General features: G+C 46.7%; 1 protein-coding gene across 1 annotated transcript in view; it reads left to right on the top strand.

Moving 5' to 3' along the window:
- The first annotated feature begins 3,547 nt into the window (after positions 1-3,547).
- The window catches only part of RASGRF1 (Ras protein specific guanine nucleotide releasing factor 1), a 57,123-nt gene continuing 40,776 nt past the window's right edge, over positions 3,548-19,894 (top strand). The window contains exons 1-2 of the mRNA XM_025170852.2: positions 3,548-3,887; positions 14,658-14,764. Of these exons, the coding sequence (XP_025026620.1) occupies positions 3,624-3,887; positions 14,658-14,764 (371 nt within the window). The 5' untranslated portion in view covers positions 3,548-3,623. The remainder of the gene's footprint in view (positions 3,888-14,657; positions 14,765-19,894) is intronic.

The following is a 19,894-nucleotide window of genomic DNA, read 5'->3' as shown; positions in this document are numbered from 1 at the left end:
GTCTTTTAATGAAGTAGAAAACATTAACCAAAAAAAATGGTTGGCCGTTCTAACATAGACATATTAAAGATTTGTTCTGTAATCATTGACTGATATTTTTATCATATTGCTTATTCATCTGCTAATCATATTGTTCATTTGTGTATATCAGAGCACACTGTATACTTGTTTGTTTATGCATTTAATGAATTTCATTTATTTATACATAGCATTTTTCCAGAGTTCTTTCCTTTACTGTTTTCTGTATCATAGTTTACTAAATATTCAACTTTTAAAACATCATCAGGAGTATATCTCTGCTTAGCTATGAGAATTAGGAGGAGAGAAACTGGGTTTTTTAAAAAAAAACATTATTTCACACTGCAAGCCTGGAGTGCCAGAGTTAGGAAATCTGAAAGCAGCTGGCCAGTTCTGGCTCTCTTTCGCTTGTTCTCTCCCCGCAGGAGTGTGTTGGGAGAACTGGTGGGTCCAGAGAAGTCCTCTCCTTTCCAGGCCTTCTGTGATCATGGTCCTTCCGATCCTCCCGCTTACGAGCTTCCAGTCCCAGCAACCTTCCTGGTTTCTAGACAATTCCTGGATGTTACCATGGTGATTCATGACCTAATTAAAGTCACTGGAGTAGTACCCACATTTTCCCATCAAAACAACAAGTTCACATCATCTCTCCAACATTCTTCAAGCCTATTTAAAGAAGTCACAATCTGGGTCAGTGGTAGGAAGTGGGAGGTGTCTACCACCACCACCACCACCACCAGTGCAGCAGCACAGATACACAGCACATCTTTTCAAATAGACCAAGGGCTAAGAGGTCACACCTCACTTTGATGCCCATTTATCTTGCTTACTGTACCTATCCTATCAAGATAAGGATCTTTAGCCAACATCAAGTGGAGCCCCATGACCCCCCAATTTTGGTATGGCTGCCTTACAATTCTCAGGAGTGCCCTCATGACCACTGGTGGTTCTTCTGAGATACTTCCTCTTTGTACAGCTCCACAGTATCAAGATGCCTAAACCAGGGATATGCTTGTTTGTGGCCATGTTTGTATGCCTTGCTAAAACCATGCTAAGATATACACATGTCTCCATGAAATTCTGAATAGTGCATATAATGATGCATGGGAGCTTCTAGTCATTGAACATTGTTCTCCAAGCAGAATAGAAATAAAAGATTGTGTTGTGCATATGACAACAGCAGTTGTTTTAGGACACCATGAAGATGAGCAGGTCTGGCAAGGTCTCCCACTGAGCTCATGTACCTCTTCCTTGGTGCCCACCAGGACAGGCTGCCTCAGGAGACCATGGACTCTTCTTTGCTGGAGGTATTTAAAAGGGATCTAGATGGCCTTTGACAATACATAGGTCTAGATGACCCTTGCTCAGGGATAACAATATTGTGGATTTCTGCACTGGGTAGAGGTAAGGCAAGATGATCACCAAGGTCCATCCAATACTTAATTCCATGATTCTAAGCTACTTTCAGGACCACCTAATCCCAACTCTTGGATGATCAGCGACACATCTGTTGTGGATCCTGCTACACATTCATTCAACAAGTTAATTCTGTTTTTCCATGGTGAAGCCTCCATTAAGAAACAAATTGCAACTGGAGCCCCCTCCTCATTACTGTTTAGGAATTAGCTAAAAACATACCCAACCCTTTTAATGTGTTAGTGTTTTAATGGTAGATGTGTGGGTGTTAGGATTGCATATGATTTTTAAAAGTTATGTTTTCATGATTGTTTTATTGTATTTTTGTAAAACTATTAATGGGGTTGGAAATACACAATTTCCTTGAGGTCCACCAAAGCAGCGATGAATCTTTTGGTCTTTATGATGTCCAAAGATGTTCACTCAACATACTCAACCTGATTCTTGATTTAACCATTCTCTAGTCTGGGACAATGCATAAACTGGCCAGGCTGAATTTTCACAACTCCAACACCCCACCCCACCCTCACAAGCACCCTGTTTTGCCAGCATAACATTAACTACATTTAGCAAGTTGTACAAATGTAATCCTCAAGTCTAACAGACCTAGTGAAGCATGTCATGTTGGCAGAATCTGGCTGCTACTTCTCTGGCAGGTGTTCCATGTGGAGAATTCACCTGCTCCCATATCCTCTTGCCCAACTGGACATCCCACTGCCTCAGTCTCCCTTTCTGCAAGACAGAGAGGCCAAAAGTGAAGACCTTTATTATCCCAGTGGGAGAGGCAGAACAAAGCAGCCTATTCTGGAAAAGAGAAACCAGCAGGACATTCAGCATCTTCCTGGTTGTGCTGAAAGGTCAGTCATGAGGTCTGGTTTCCTCTTGCTTTGGCAGTGGCAGGTGACGCTAAAAAGCAGGACCCCGACTGAACTACCTAAGAGGGAGGGGGCTGGCTTGGGAATTTTCTAAAAGAAGCTGAAGGGAGCCTGCAAGTTTGAGGCCAATGTGAGTCCCATTGTTTGGTTGAATTAATGGGGTAGGGGGTGGGGATTTAGAAATTTAGCTTGCCCCTAGTGGACAGGGGTCCTGGACGGCCTCCCCAGAAGAGGCCTTGATGCCAGAGGGAAGGCAAGGAGGCTGGCCTCCTTCTGTCCTTTGAGGGCTGAAGTAAACCGAGCAGGGGGGGAAAAAGTGGGCACCTGCTCCTGGGGATATTCTTGCCCTTGCCCCCTGAATAAGAGATCTGGAAGTCTCTGCCACCCCCAGCCCCCGCATGTTGACCACACTTTACTCAGCCGGCCCTTTCCTTTTTCGCCGCGCGGACACGCAGAGCCACCCGCGGAGAGGGCCCAGCCCGGCTGGGACGCCGCCGCAGGCACTAGAAGCCTCCGGGGTTCGGGGACACGGGCGAGGACAGCGAGCTGCCCCTTGCTGGGGTGCTGCAATGGGGGACCGGCTTCCCCCGCGGATGCGGCTGGTCTCGCAAGGGGGCACCTTCCGACCCGGCCAGAAAGTCCCGCCCGCAAAAGGCAGGGGCTGCGGCACTCGGGATGCGGCGCCGGGCAGCGGGCACGGGGAAGGGAACGGCCATCTTCAGCCGGTGCCCGGCGCGGGGAGGCGCCAGAGGGAAGCCCAGGATAGACCTCGGCTGAGGCGCGCCGCCGCGGTTGCCAGGGCGGGCCTGCTCCTCCGGGCGAGGGCTGCTCGGGGCCCCGCCGGGAGACGAGCCCCCGGCTGCGCGCGGAGGCTCTGGGCCGTTCCGCTGCCGCACGGCGCGCGGCCCCCCCGCTCCCCACGCGGCGGCGTGCGGCAGGCGGGCGGGCGGGCGGGCGGGCGGGGAGGGAGGAGCGGGAGAGGCGCCCCTTCTCCGGGCTGGCCGGCGGCGCTCGCGCAGCCTCCGAGCGCCGCGGCGCTGCCGCAGTTTGCCGCTGTCCGCGGTGCTGAGGGCTGGTCGGAGCGCGGAGGCGAGCGCGAGGCGGCTCCCCGGGGGCCGGCCGGCCGACCTACCTGCGCGCAGGTGACCAGCAGCTGGAGGCGCCCGGCCCGGGCTGAGCGAGGCGGCGGCGGCGGCGGCGGCGGCGGCGGGCATGCGAGAGGCCGGCCGACGGCGCGAGGGGCTCCGGCCTGCTGGGGCTCCAGAGAGCCGAATGGCGTTGCGGTCGCTGCGGCTGTGAGCTCCCGGCGCCCACACCATGCAGAAGGCGCTGCGCCTGAATGACGGGCACGCCGTCTACCTGGGGCTGCTGGCCAAGAAGGACGGTGCCCGGCGTGGCTACCTGAGCAAGAGGAGCTCCGACAACACCAAATGGCACCCCAAGTGGTTCGCCCTGCTTCAGAACATGCTTTTCTACTTCGAGAATGATTCCAGTTCCCGGCCAGCTGGCCTCTACCTGTTGGAAGGGTGCCTGTGTGACAGAGCTCCTTCACCCAAGCCCAAGGATCCTCTGGAGAAGCAGGTGGGATGGGAGCATGGGGGGCAGGGGGGCACTGGCTTGGGAAGCAGAGAGGCAGCAGCCTGGGAAAACCGGAGCCCAGCAAGCCTCTTGGGGGGAACTCCTCTGCATGGGGGGGGGGATCTTGGTGGGGGAGCCTCTCCACACCTGCCAGCTGCATTTGGATGCAGGCAAGCCCAGGGCTTCATCCCCAGGGCTTGTGACAACTGTCCTCCCCTGTCCCAAAGACAGCCTCCTTGGCTCCAGCCCCTAAGGATGAGCACCATAAACCTGGTCCTCTCCTCTGCGGTTCAGGACCATAGGCTCGAAGGGCAGGAGGTCCCCCCCCACTCCGTCTCTTGGAGGCATCTGCTCCAGCCAGGGAATAAGTTAAAATGAGGCCTCATGTTTCTTTATAAAATTAAGCATGGTAACCTGTCCAATTAATTAGTCAGCACACTGAAATGCAATGTTCTGGGTGGAGGACATTGTGGGAGGCGAGCTCTGTTAGTCTTTGTGGCAAGAAATCAAAAAGAGTCTGGTAATATCTTTTTGGATTAAAGGGGTTAATAAAAGCTTATGCCTTTTAATAAAAATGTGTAAGTCGGAAAAGGTGTTCCTGGACTCCTCCTGATTTTCTGGGTGGAGAAAAGGAGGAGGCTGTGATCATCTGCAGCAATTCCCACTCCCACCTTCCTTCAAATCTGCTTCCACCAGACCCACCGCCTTCCCTCTCTCAAGCCAGTTCACTATTGGCTTCTCTCTACTGGGGAGGGCTGGAGGCCAGCCCAGGCCACCCCCAGGCCTTAAGTGGTGAAAAGCTGGCAAACAGCCTAGCCTTGCAAGATTCCCTAATTTCCTGGGCCCAGGGCCAGTCGATCTCAGCACAGTTGCTCAGGAGTTACAAACTGCCCCTTGGGCTCCACTGCCACAGCGAGAGAAGTCTTCAGCTCAGTGCTGGAAATACACCCCCAAACTCTGCTCGCAGCATTGGAATTTGGAAGGGATGTGTGAAGCTCCTTGAAGAACTGATCTTATTTGCAGTCAGCGCTCTCAGAACCTCAGGAGACCATGCCAGAGTCTAGTCTGCAAGTGCAGAACTTGGGAAGCAAGAATCCTCTGGGAGGAGATCTCATGAGGAGGAACCTCACATGACTCTGTAGCTTGGGTGGACTAAAGAGCCACAGGACCAGCCAGCCAGACTGAAGAGCAAAGGTGGGCATCTCAGTGATGGGTCTCCCTCTAGTAAACATCAGGGCACAAGAAAGGCCCTTTCTCCTTGAATGCAGAGATTCCTTTCCCAAATGTGAGTGACTTTATAGCCAAGAGGGGAGATTATCAGGTTGCCTCCCTCTCCAGTGCACCCTCTTGAGGTGTACGTGTTTTCTCTCCTCTTTCTCTCTCTGGCATCCTACAGAAAGCCAGATTTCAGAACTTCTTTATCTATTGCTCTTTAAATCTTTAAAACATATTGGGATCCCTCCTTTCGCCATTCATTTCCTACGTAACCATGGCAGCAACCTTTATTTGGTGCTTTTTAAATCTTCAAAACATTTCCTTACCTCAATCCATTTTTGGAATGGTACTCCAGGCCATCCCCCTATTGACCCAACGGACTGAGACCGTTGAGACTCTGGACTGCCAAAGCCACGTAAACCTGGTTCTGAACATGGTCAGGGAAAGGAGCATCTCTATGCATGCTGGGCAGCTGATGGAGCATGGGTCACTTGGTCTGCTGCTCACATGGCTTGCCTTGATGGGAATGTCAGGGCGTCTGTCAGCCCTTCTCCTCAGAGCGTATCTTCCTTGTCGATATTTTGGGAACCAAGAAGGAAAAAAAAAAGCGGGTGGAGAGGGACATGGGTTGGACCAGTTTCTAGTATCTGCCCACTCTGGCCAAAGAGACATTGGCCTATGGCTGGCTTATGAAAGATTCTGGCATTTCTCCAAGGGGCCAGCTGCCGTGCCCCATGGCTTGAGAGGTCTAGTTTGGTGTCCTTAGGCCAGCGAGGTTTTCAAGAAGGCTCCCTGGGAGGACTGACTGCTACTGCTTTCTCAGAACTTCCTCTCTCATGCTTTTGGGGGGTCTTCCTTGCCAAGGATGAACCAGCTCAACTATGAGGTCCTGGGTCACACTTTGGTACAGGAAATCACAAGGGACTATCTCTGTTTTTCAGAATTCCTGCGGACATAATAGTCTCCCACATCTTGGTTGTTCAAAGCATTTTTTTCCTGTATCAGATCAACACAGGAACTTGCTTGCACCAAAACAACTGCATTGAATTACAATTAAATGAATTGCTGCGACTGATTTACTATTGCAGGGTCTTATTCCAGTCAGCCTTATTTTTGCTCCATGTATATGCGCATAGTTCTGGGGTCTGTTTCTGAGTCTTTGTGACAGGTCATCAACTTAGCTCTGCCTAATGAGCATAAGTGAAAGTCATGAGTAGGAAAGCATTGCTTCCTTAAGCAGCCTACAAGGACGGAGGGTCTCTGCCCGAGAGCCAAAGAATGGCTGCCAGCTGAGTTGGCGGGATGGACTCGGCAAGCCTCTGTCCATAAGTTTTCTTGCTGCAAAGGTAAACCAGATGCAGAGAGGAAATCACCAGATGCTGGGTGATTTCTAACTCCCTGAAGATGAGTTAGAGTTTCTTTCTGTCTCTTATTCTTTAAGAAGCCTCCCTCTCATCTCATTTTGGCCCTACTGATGTGTATATGCCTGTACGTATATGGCTAGATGTCTCTGCCAGTATATTAGGCAGCAGCACCTGAGGGGCAGAGCGGGGCTGGGGCAGAGCTCAGTTAAATTGCTGGGTGCCCTAAGCTGTGTAGACATGAACTGAGCAAACCCTTGTTTCAGTCAGAAGAGTGGGAAGCTTGAAATGGACTAATTTCTTATCCAATTTACAAAAGAGATGATGGGCCCATTAAGCATTCATGGAGTCTGAGCTTCCGTTTTCCCAATTCCCACTCCAGAATCAGGAAGAGATTAAGATACCTCACACCTTGCCCCCAAACAGCCATCAGCCAAATGGGGCTTCTGGAGCCACAGGTTTGGCTGCAAAGCCAACCCTTGCATAGCTCTACAAATTCAGTTGTTCCACTTCCACTCCAGTTTGAAGGCAAAATCTCCAGGCACAAAAATGGTTTTGCATTCTCAGGAGCCCCGTTTGTCTGAAGAACTGCAGGCTTTCAAAGGATCGGTAATGCCATGAAATCCACCAGCCTGCCCAGAGCAGGCATTCAAACTGAAGTCTCCCTGATGAAACCCCACCAGCTTGCTGGGTCATCAGTTCCACTTTCACATTACTTTTACTTTGAGGAGATTGTTGCTAACATCCCACTGGAATTTGCCTTCCTGTAACTTAGATCCATGATTCTATGTCCAGCACTCTGGAACAAGAGCAAGCAGGTTGTGGCCCACTTCTGTGTGACATCCTCAAGCGCTTTAGTCATTTCTTCCCAAGGCTCAGTGACCTGTCCCCCTACGTTCTCCTTGTACAACTTAGTTTTCAGCCTCACCGCTGCCTTTGCTGCCCTTCCCTCTGTCTACCTGCAATTCGTCTCACTCTTCCTTAGAGGGTGGTGCTGTGAAAGGCACACAAATCAAGCTGGGGGGGAGTCTAACCAGCACATAGTGGTCTTTTTATTTCCTGGAGGTTGGAAATTATATTTCTGCCAATGCAGGCTAAAATTTTAATTTTGGCAGCCATGTCACTGTGATCCACTACAATTACATCTTTTTCACATGGACAATATTGTCCATCCTGTTCCTGCGCCTTTGATATCTGTTTTCTAAGTGAACCCTTTGCATTTGTCTGTATTTTCATCCACCAAGCCATTTGTGAATCCACCAAGTAAACAACCTGTTTAGCCTATATTTGACATATTAGGTCTGTACTGTTCTAAATATGAGATACGGTTAATCAGGCAAGACTTAATGATTCCATGTATTGTTTTAAAATGTTTAATAGATCAATTGCTTTATCAGATATTGGTGGATTCTCCTTTTCCTTTTTCGAAAGTTTGGGGTGTTTGTCTCCTCCATCACCTGTCATATTTGTCAGAATTTTTCATAGATCACTAGCCCAATGATGAGGCATTTCCTCCAGGGCTCTAAGATGTGATCTACCAGGCCCTGGAGTTTTAAAGTCTGTACATATTCCCTGATTAGATTTCTGTCAAGCTGAAGTTGCAGCACTGCTTCTCCAACCCAGAAATGCCATCCTCTTCTCACAGAACTGAACCACAAAAGGGGTCGAGTGTCCTGCCTTTTCTTCGTTACCCGTTAGCGTGTTCTGGCCTTTGCTGATTTTGATTCTGTTTCTTCTTGGATTTTCAGCATATCCGAAGAAGCCCTTTTTCTGGTACTGAGCATCCGTTCCTACTTTCGGCTCATTCTGAGCATTAGCCTCTCTGACAACACCTCTGCCATTCTGGATGACTCTGGTGTATTTGGGATTCTGTTTCTTTTTCCAACTCCAGAACGTGTCCTTTTTATTTCGCCTTCTTTTGCTGCCTTCCCTTTTTCCTCATCTGGAACAGTCTGTGCTTTTGGTATCTCCTTTTTAAATAACTCTAAATAACTTCTGTCCACCTTGTGCTCATTTTCCCATTTACTTCTAACATTAATTGCTCTGTATAGATTAAAATCCACTTTCTTGTAGGTGTGCTTTCAAACTGAGTTTTGGTTTCCTACCCCAATGTTACTGTTGTGTCTACTTGGTCTAGTAAGATTTCCCAATTGATTTATGCAAAGCAAGGGTAGCTGAAGTTCCAAACTTAATAAAATTTATTAAAAAAAAAAAAAAAGCAAAGGTAGCTGAAGTTCCTATGCTTTCTTCTACCTTCTGAAGAAGACAACTGCCAGCAAAATAAGTCAGGGATTTTCTAAAAGGGCCATGCTTGGCAGAGTTTGTCTCCTAACATATGTCAGGGCAATTAAAGTCTCCACCATTACTACTTCACATCTTGTGAAAAATCTTTGCTTTTGGAAATTGCCATCCATACTTTTTCCTTGGATGAGTTGTCAGTAGTAGATAGTAATTATTGCATTGCGTTTATTCCCTGTTCCACATACTTGAAGCTATGTGCTCTCAACAGCATCAACAAGTGCTTTCCCTTGAACTCTACTGTAGATTTTAGACTATAGTTCAACTCCTTCTCCTTATAGAAAGCTACAACTTCTTTTCAAGAAGATTCATTTCTTCCATCTCAGTCATAGGAGTCATCCTACCAGCTCTCTGTATACTTGTTTGATCATATTTCCCATATTGTGATGGTTAGTAAATAAGGATAGCTTATGATAAGGCCATGAGCTAAGTTAATATTCTTGATTGTGTAATAGGCATATATAGTTATATAATTATTCTACCTCCTTTGTTTCTGCAGGATACAAACCCTTATTTTAAGTTCTTCTGGATTTTCATCTCCAACCCTCATAGTATTCAATATAAAGACTTCTTTATCAACATCTTTGGTGGAACAGCTTCTTCTTTCCCTTCCCTTTCCCCTCATCCTTCCCCACCTTCCTCCTCTTCCTTGTCTTTCTATAACCCATAAGTATTTATCCAAGGTTTATATTTTTGGTTGTATCTCAAAGGATTAAATCGGATGCTTTCCTGATTAAGGTCACCATACTTCACCAAACATTTTTAACTACTCCTTGTCATGTGAACATCATCTCATGCCATGCAGTCAATCATCCAAGTAAATCAGACAATGGTTCCTGAAAACAAATGTCTCCTGTCCATACCATTTGTCTAACCAGTCAGTTCAACTTGCAGTATCCCCTTTTCCTTTCCAGTCCTCTTCCATGTACTTGAAGAATGGATGAGAAACCACCTGAACCTCCCAGAACATTGATTTCCTTCCAGAATCCATGATGATGAAGTTATAGCTGTTATTTGCAGTATCATCTGTCCCCACATAGGATAGCAGGAAGGGATAATTGACAGTGAGTTTGATAAATCTTGGAAGTTGTTCTATCACATTGCTAATCTGTGCTCCTGACAAACAAACTTGTTTCATGAGATAATGGGTTTATCGGCATATTTTGTTTTTATTCCACATTGAAGTGAATCATCAACTCCCAAGTCTGCCTTCTTGCAGGATGTAGCTATGCTTCCTCTGCCCTTCAGGGATCCACCCTCCTGACTCCTTTTCTGATGTCTCTTCTTCTTTAACTGAAGGTTGAGAACCTCTTTTTTTTGGCGAGGGTTTGAAATTTGTTTCTGAGTTCCAGTGTTGCAGAATATCTAATCCATTTCTCATTTCCGGCTATCATTCTTGTCCACTTGGTTTGATTGTTTCTTTGATTCTATTTTTTATGGAGAGCCCCCCCCCCCCCCATCAGCTCCTGTTATTTTTATTTCATCTGAAACAGCTTTGTTCTCTGTTATGACCTGACAGGTCTCACTCACTTGGACTCACTGCTCCAAGCCTGTCCTTGAGCTGTGCTTAGCAGTTATAGGTACATACCATAAGTCTTGCAGGTCCCCATCTATTTTCTCTTGGGTGGGGAAAAATAGGGATTTTCTTAAGGAATAGCCTATTCCTATCTCTAGCAATACAAGAGGGATGGCTCTAGCTCGTGTTTCTCACAGCCTTCCTCTTTCCCTGAATGTCTGAGTCTATGCAGGGATCCCGATTTATCCTCCGGTATAGGCATGACTGCTGGTCTGAAGCTTTAGGTTAAAGATGCTAGTCCTGTGGATCCTTGCTTTGGGAAGAAGTCGCTTGTGCAAGCATGGAGACGTTTGGCAATGAGCAGAAAACATGCAGTCATCTGTAATGGTCCATGTTTAATCATTCCAAAAGTCAATTCTGGTTTAAGCTAAGAAAGAATACTAAATCTTTTGTCAGGATAAGGCCCTGCACACATTGGCATAGATGTGTGCATTGATTTACTGCCCTTCACATAATCAGCATGTAACAGTGAGAAGGGCTATATTTAGATGAGAAAACCCTCCTATGCTTGGGCTCATCCGCAATGTGCAGAGGTTGCTATTGAAACCGTATACAGCAGGATGCCCTTGAAGAAGCCAAGCCAGATATTGGGGGAGGGGGGGGGAGGAGGAGGCGATTAGAAGCTCCCCGGTGCAAAAGCCTGGCAGGAATAAGGCTGGCATGATCAGCATCACGAGGGCCATTGGCATGACCTGGCACGCTTCCAGGGAGCTCTTTGGCATAGCTCTCTCTCTCTCTCCGTCACCGGCTTCACTTTGGCCAATAACCGACTTGGAAGGCAGAGTCAACAAGAAAGGGCCACGTAAAGGTCCTGCCCTCTTTGTGTTGATCTAGGCAGTATTTCTCGGGCTGGCAAAGGGAAGGTCCTGCTCCTGCTCTTCTCTTTCTCCGTTGTGCCTTCTGTGGCTGCTTTCTCAGCACACAACACAACGAACTGGGGAGGAAAAGGCAGAGGGCTCCTCGGGACCTGTCGACTGGTCCGAGCACCATGGAACAGGAAAGTCCTTCCAAGCCAGGCAACCCAAGCACCTGCTGTTGGGTGAAAATCCCACTCTGGGTCCCCTGTGTGATGCCAGCAGGGCCACAGCAGTGGGCTGCTTTGGATTCAGATCCCACAAGCATCCTTCGCAGGCGCCTCCAACCTCTTGACCTCTTTTGGCAAAGGCGCCAACGGTCCTGTTCTGCATATTTAGGAGCTCGGGAATGTGGGGTGAGCAGTGCCAGGTGGAGCAATTGCACAGAGTGGGCAACAGGCTGGCAAGAGAGGCCCTGCGCCCACAGCCTGGTAGCCCTGGGCCCCAGTCACTGTTGGAGCTGAGGTCGACCTCTGCACGCCAGGTCTTTCTCCCAGGTTGTGTTTCAGGGTCTCCTCTCATTAGAGCAATGGAAGCAGGAGGGGGGCAGCGAACGGCTTCCTTGCTTGTTTCCCCAGTTAATCGATTCGATCTGTGGCCGTGCAGAACATTCCTTGTTTCCTAGGAGACTGTAGAAAAGGAGAGCAAATGAACTGCAAGAACTCTTTTTCTGGGCTAGAAGCTTCCCTGATGAAAATTAACACAACAAGAATAAATGCCAAAGGAAGCTAAAAATAGCCTGTCCTGAGTCTGCTCAACTCTAGACACAGCAGCCTGAAACAAGCTGGGGCCTCCCACCACCCCATTCTTCTGGGATCGAACACCAGGGCTTATTCAACAGGCTGACATGTTCGTGAAGTCTAGAATTAAAACAATAATTAATAACCAATCAAAGCTATTTATTAAAGACTATTCAAGGCTGATGGCATACAGTGCAATCACATGATCACTTGGTATTCAGTGCTAGAACTGCAGTTTACAGGTCAACAGATTTTCAACTAACCTATCTTAATGACACTATGCATTACACAATACAGCCGCTAATGCATTACAGAACCATAGAATAAGATAATGTGCTAGAAGAGATTCTGGAGATCCAGAGCAGGCAGTTCAAGTAAATCACCCCCAAGTTCCCTTTCAGCCCTTTCATTCTATATTCTTATGATACAGCCTGACCCCCTGCCCACGGGGGAATCAGCTCTATAGCACGCTGGACCCCAGAGACTCCAACACCACTTAGGGCAGCCTCTTCCGTGGTGTAAAAGCTTTTAACGTTAGGAAAGTCTTCCCTTATGTTCAACCAAAATCCATTTCCTTGTAATTTCAGCCCATGGTTTCTGGTCCTACCTCCTGGAACAACTTTGAACTATTCTGTTCTATCTGGAGTCCTTCAGGGGACAGCTCTTCAGACATCGTATTTCCCCAAAGTCTTCTATTCTCCAGGCGAGGCCTAACCATGCCCTCCAATCATTCCATAAATGGTTCCTTCCAAGTCCCTTGTTGCTTTTCTCTGACTTGCACCAATTTCTCAATGAAAATTCTCAGTGACCAATATAGAATAGAGAAAAATTATGACTTCTCTTGATTGTTATGCTGTATTTTTGCTGATGCAGTCCAGGATTGCATCTGGGGGTGGGTTGGTTGGTTGGTTTTCACAGCTACATCACACAGTTAGCTCATATTCAGCTTAGGATCCTTTCTGTAAGTATTGTTGCCTTCTATGATTTTCTTTAACCTATACTCAGGCCCTTGATTTTTCCTATCCAGAAGTAAGTTTACTTTATCTCAGTTGAAATTCACTTGTTGGTTTCTGACCATTGTTCTAGCTTTCAAGATCCCCCTGAATCTTGATACTGTCCTCCAAGGTATTTGCTATCCCTCCATCTTTGTGTCATATACAAATTAGATCATCATATTTTCTCACTAGGTTGAACAGCCCAGGGCCTGGGGCACAGCCACCTGACACTTTCTTCCAGCTTGATGGGGATGATTTTCCATCCTGTTCAGTATCCATCTAATGGTAGCATAGTCCAGGTGGCTTGATCGTTCTGCAGCTCTCCTCTTGGCATGAGCAAAAGATTGCAAAAGGGGTTAATAGCAAGCCCTGCTTCTTCAAAAGGACTTGCCCAGGAAGGATTTATGGCTTAGAGATATTCCTGTGCAGATGAACTCCTGCTAGGTCTTTCATCATTTTATCAGGCTCCAACAATCTTTGGCTACCTTTAGAGTTTCATAGCCACTTAGAAAAGACACCAGGGATTATCATTTGGCTTCTTATGGGTGTCCTCCTTCTTTGCCAGGCTAGGGGTCCTCTTTCAACCACCCCACCTTGCCTAACAGCTTCTTTCTAGAGCACAAGGGTGACAGCTTTACTAGGAGAGGGGCTGCTGATTGGAAAACATGGGTTGGTGTCATTTCGTGACCAGAGTATCGAGCCAAAGGTGGGAGTAGGGGGGTGCAACTGTTAGCAGTTCATGAAAGCAGTCTGGCATCTGAGGTGTGAGCAATACCCGGAGTCAAAGGGTCGCAGCCTCCAGGATCCAATGGCCAATACTGTGGGGTTGTTCAGGGTCAGGACGTAGGGCAACTGTCCCCGGGGTCTTCCTCAGGCCTGCCTCCCTATCTCGGTGCTGCTTATAGAGCAGTGTGGAGATGGATTTGGCGAAGGTACACAACAGCTGTCAAAAAATATCAGCTTACCCCAGAAAAATAGGAGGGGCTGAGGAAGGAAGGAGATCAAGATTGCCCCACCTTGACTCTCTTTGGAGAGAGAAACTCTGTCAGGCTTTTAAGATACTCTCTATACTTCCAGTAGTTCATGTGGTGTTTGTTTCCTCACCTGGCCTACTTCAGGGGGCCAACACTCATCCTCTTAACATGGAAGGCAGTTCTTTAGAAGTCATGATAGTTGCAGAAGAGGCATCACTTCCTCAGCCCCCAAAGCCAAGGCAGCTGGTATCACCTCTGCCTCCAGAACGAGCTACTTTGTCCTGTTGAAACTGCAGGATGACCTCTCCCCCCACAAAGAAGGGGAGAGGTCAAGATGCAGTGCTGCAATTACTGGCCTCATATGGGGAACCCCACAACTGGGGCTGGGGGCCCAGGGCAGCCTGAGGCAGCCAGTGGTGGTCCCTGTAGTGGCAGGAGGGAGCTCCAGCTTGGCAGAGCAAATACAACCTCCAGGATTCTCCAGGGGGTCCTCCATGAAGAAGGAGGGACCTGGTGAGATGGGCACGATACTAAAGGCCCTGCTTTTTATGCCAGTTTTATATATTCTCTTGCAACTGATTATAAACATTTGATTATATTCATTTTAGTTCTGATTTTGATTGCATTGATTTTACTGTTACGTTCTATACATTTTAAATTATTTTAAGCCACCTTAAGCCTTTATGCAAAAAAAAGATGGGGCAGTATCAATGTAGAAATAAATAAATAACAGTAGGACCATTTCTCTTTATTTTTATAGCATTATTTTACGGTTAACTTCAATCATGAGAACCAGAAAACTCTGGAGCTAAGGACCGAGGATGCCAAGGACTGTGATGAATGGGTAGCAGCTATTAGTCATGCCAGGTAAGGACCTCTGGCAGGAATCTCTCCCCCAGCGTCGGCCGCCAACATCGTGACTTCTGGCATGCTGAATATGAGGAAAAGCGGCTGGAGGAGAAGGTCTGGGCCAGAGGCAGCCTCGCACCGTCCTGTTATCCCAGGGTCCAAGCGGGGCTTCCATAAGGATCCTCCTTCCTCTGATGCCCAGAACCAGCCCCTCTGAGGCCACCTGGATGGCAAGGGAGAAATTGGCCCAAAGCCACCCTGGGAACATCTCTATAATTCTTGAGTTTAAATTTTCAGGGATCAGGATCCCACAACATCAGCCATTGTAAGTTTAACTAGGATTTGGTGAGTAAAGCCATCATCAGATGGGTTCACATATTTTGCTTAGTCATAAACCATAGTTTAGCCAGACTCATTCAATGTGTTACCCAAAACCAGGCAAATTATAGCTTGGGGTGACACGTAAACCCAGTTTGTGTATGGAGCTACTGTATTATTCTGGGTCTAATCCCTCCTAAGAGCCAACCAAGCACAGCCATGATCATCTAAACTTTTCAAATAAATCCGTAATGAGTAACAGCGTTTTCAAGGCCTTTCGCTAGTTCAGGTCAGGGACTGTTGATGCTTGGCTTTCCAGCAGGAAGGCACGATGTGCTCAAGTCCAAGAGGGTTGTAGGTTTCCCTAAAAGCTAGAGAGGAGAAACACAAATGTCCTGGAATGTGACTGTTGGGAATTTCTGCATTCAGATAGCCCCTTTAGGAGATGTTGGGAATGCTATTGACATAATATATCTTAGTACGACCAAACTGTTGACAAACTTAATTAGCAAGCTAATTCAGCATGGCCACAGAGGCTGACAATTAAGCGGACACACAGCTGGCTAGAAACTCATCCTCAACACGCTGGAGGGCCGTATGATGGAATGGGCCCCCATATTCTCAATGTTTTAAGGATGACTCAAATGTAGCAGAGGATGATTAGAACAAAGGCTAGAGATTGTCCTGGGAAGAGAAATGGAAGGGGTCAGGCGTGTTTCTCCTTGGGAAGGGAAGCGGAGCTATGGCCGCCCTCTTCAGATACTGGAGGGAGCCGGGCATGCTTGGGAACCATTCTCTCTCTCTCTCTCTCTCTCACACACACACACACACCTGAGCACAGAGAGCTGGTTCTGAATGGTTCAGAAGACAGAGATCTGAATGGCTGGCAGTTTATTGGCTGCTTTCAAGCAGAGGCTGGACACATTCTGGGGGGAGGCTTTAATTTGGGCTTCCCTCATGACAAGGCAATTACACTCAGTGGATAAATGGCTCCTTAACTCTGGGATCATGTGGGAAGTCTCCAAGCTGCCCTCTTGAACTTGTGCACTTTCCACTTCACAATGCACAACAGAAGCACAGAATGTCATTTGCAGAGAATTTCAGCATTTGGTTCTATTTTTAAAAGCCATATTCTGGACTTCATGTTTCAAATATAATATCAATTTTTTCTTCCTCCACTGATTGATGTAAGTGAAAGCCCCTGGAAGCTTAAAGGAGATGGCTAATGCCCAGTAAGGCCAGAACCAAGGGGGCCAATTTAAAGGATTCAAGTGATTCAGGAAGTAAGATTTCATTTCTCTACGAAGAACTCCCCTCTAGCCATCAGAAGTGCAAAAAACAACATCAAATATTTTATGCACTATTGATACATTTTTCTTTGTCACAGAGATTATATGCTGTGTGGAATTGGTGCAGGATTTGGGGTGCTTTTTTGTAGCTAATTCCCAGAAGGTACCAAATTTAGGTACAGCTGCTTGGGTGTTTCAGATTTTTTTCCTTCTGCCCTTGTGTTGTGGCCATGGGAAGCTGCCAGATGCTACAATCAAAGATAAAACTTCATCCTTGACATTTGCATATTGATTTTATTGTCTTCCTTTAAATATGCTGCTTGTTTTCCTGGACTTTTAAATCAAGAATTAAAATAAAGAGGGAATGAAGTTTGAGGCTCCGGAGTTTTTGAATATTACAATTGACAACTTGCATCCTTTGACAAATATCCTGAAAATGCCTTTGACCTCAAGTTAAATTGATACCACCCATGAAAAGTAAATTCTGTCTTAATCCCTCCTAAAATGTTGCGAAGAAGAATGTTCCTCCTAAAATTCACCTCTTACTGGCAAATTGTTAGCTCAGTATTCTCCAACAAGAAGAATATATGTGTCCCACAAAGCGATGATGAAGAGCAGAATGAAGGAGCAGGACTGAAATTTGAAACTGTCAGAAATATGGCCTGGGAATACCTATTTTCTTTAAATCTCTGGACCAGTTAAATAGCATCCTAGAATACTACTGAAGAAGCCATCTGATGCTCCAGTTGGACCCTTCACATTTTCTTTGAAAAATCCTGGAGAACAGAGGAAGTGCCAGACAACTGGAGGAGTCTTCCAGAAAGGGGAAACTGAGGATCCAGGGAACCACAGACCAGGCTGACAATGGTACCTTCTAGAGTCGGTGTTTAGGAGATTGTCCTGAAAGCACCTTGAAAACCATGATGCAATTTCTGAACGTCAGCATGGCTTTGTTCTAGACTGTGGGACAGGGAATAACAAATTTAAGTTTCAGGAAGGCAGACTCCGGTAGCAGTTTGCTATTTATTTAACAGATTTAGAAAGCTGCCCAGCTGACCATTTATGAATCTAGACAGCATACATCAATAAAAATAAAAAACATTCAAAATCAAGCAAAATAATAATCTAATGTTTGGCCTCCCCAGACAGCACAGGCTATTAATAGTCCCTGGTCTGGTCATAGATTATCTCTAGCACCAGATGGTCTGTAAGTGCCATGCTCCCACAGGAACCCGGCTGCCCATGGTGGGAACAGAGTGACCACCTTGATGGACCAGTAGTCAGATCCATCCTCAAGACTCTTCTTCCGGTCTCAGTTTCTTAGCCAGCTTTAATGCAGCTTGGTGATTTTTAATCCCGTCACTTTCTACTGAGTTTGTCCATTGCACGATGCTGTGGTTTGCTTAGCCATGGTTAACTGAATAAGCCACATACTGGCTGAATGCACATACCATGCTACATCAAACCCATTCCTGCACTGGCTTTGTGTGATGTATAAACCAGCCTTATTTGTGTCACATTAGTTGAGCCAGTAGCCTCTGGAGCAAAGGGACATGCGTGTGCTGCCCTCCGATGGTAGGTGTGCTTTGCAGAGTCCTCAGTGTCATGGCTGAAATTCAGTGTCAAAATACCAAATAAAAGTAATGTGACTTGGAGGTTTAAGTCATTAGCAGGCTTAATTAACATCCAGTTTAAAAAAATGATAAAATACAAAATACACCAAAGGGGGGAAACTAGGCCAAAATCCATCCTGCCTCCCCCTTCTGTGATGGATGCTGAAGAAAATAATAAAAGGGCATCATGCAAAGAAGCTCTCTATCCAGGACAGAGAAGGGGATAAGTCGGAGGTGGTACGTAGCAGAAGCAAAAAGACTGACCAAGTAAATCAACCCCAGTGAAAGAAGAACTCTTCCTTTGCCTTCCGGACCTCCTCCCAGTCTGTGTGTCTAGAGGCTTCACAGTACTTCCTGTTGGTTGTGTGACATCAGAAAGGTGAGACTTGACATCCAAAACTGGCAAGGAACAGAGAAAATGGGAGAGAACCACAGCAGGTCCCCCAGTGAGGTGACTAGCCAGTTCCTCATCTTGTAGCCAGATCAATGATGGTCTCAGAGACTCACAAAATCCTGGAGCTGCAAAGGGCACTGAGACCCTCCAGCCCGAGCTAATGTCTCAGGGCAAGAATCCCTGGCCAATCTCTGCTTGAAGACATCCAGGGAAGGGGCCCATCACTGCGTGGAGTCTGGTTCCTCTGCTGAACTGCGCCTCTCACTCTCCCCTTTGCCTCGCACACACTGGTTGGGATCCTTGCATTCATTCCCATGACTGCTTTGCTCGTCTTCCTGCAGGGATGCAACTGAAAAGAGCTCCCATTTTTCACTGGAAATGAATGTGAAAACAGACCTGTTTTCCTGGAAAGGAAGAGGGACTTTATTTTGTATCCACATGTAGTGGGAAGGGTTTTTTTTTTCTCTGTCCATGACTGTACATGTATATGGGGGAGAAGTGTATGTATCAGTGTGTGTGTGGGCTGCACAAACTTCATTTCATCCTGTCTCTGCAAGCTCTTGGAAGTTGCTTTTTATTCGGCTACGGACTGTGAATGTAACTTGGTGCGTGCATGTTGAATCCTAGAGCTGGAAGGGCCTTTGAGGCCACGGAGTCGAAGCCCCTGTTGAGTGCTGGAATCCAAATTAAGTAGACAGCTGTCCAGATTCTTCTTAGATACCTCCAGGAAAGGGGAGCCCACCACCTCTTGGGTCATTGGTTTCACTAAATCTAACAGTAAGTTAGAAGATTTTTGCACACTTTCCATTGGACCTACCTCTCTGCAATTTAAATCCATTATACTGTGTTGGACAGTCTGAGTCAATTAAGAACTGGACTTAACCTCCTTCTCCGTGACAAATTTCTGATATTGGAGAGTATTGTCATAAACCAGTTCAGTCTTCTGTCTCAGGTAAACATACCCAGCTCCTTCAGTCTTTCTTCTCAAGACTTTATCCCTGATAAAGGCCCCTGATCATCCCCCTTGCCTTTCGTTGAACTAATTTCAGTGAATCCTTCTCAAAGTGTGATGCCCACACAGTCCCTAAGGTGGGATTTGTCCAAAGCAAAATGATTTAGAAACTGTACTTCCAGTGACTGCATTTGCCCTTTTAGCAACCCCATCACATTGCTGGTTCCTGTTCAGTTTATAACCAACTACTATTCCAAGGTCTTTTTCACAAGTCCTTGTACTAAGCCAAGTACCCCCAGTCCTATGCCTGTTCATTTGAGTTTTGCTTCCCAGGTGGAAAACCCTGAAGTTGTCTGTGTTACATTTCATTTTGCTATTTCCATCTAATTTCTCTAACCTCTCAAGATGATTTTGAATTCTGTTTGTCTTCTAAAGTACTGCTATTGCACCCAATTTTGTGTTACCCCTCTATTGCTTCATCCAGGTCATAACATTTCATAAAAATGCTGACTCAGAATTTGATACCTTCCTCCAGTTTAATGAGGAACTTTTAATCACTTTTCCATAAATTCTAATTTCATC

The sequence above is a fragment of the Python bivittatus genome, unplaced genomic scaffold (assembly GCF_059951505.1).
Source record: "Python bivittatus isolate LINGU-HERP-01145 unplaced genomic scaffold, Pbiv_v1 ctg000210_np1212, whole genome shotgun sequence".
Classification (NCBI taxonomy): Eukaryota; Metazoa; Chordata; class Lepidosauria; order Squamata; family Pythonidae; genus Python; species Python bivittatus.
Note: the sequence above shows the minus strand (reverse complement) of the source record. Positions and strands in the feature narration are given on the sequence as shown.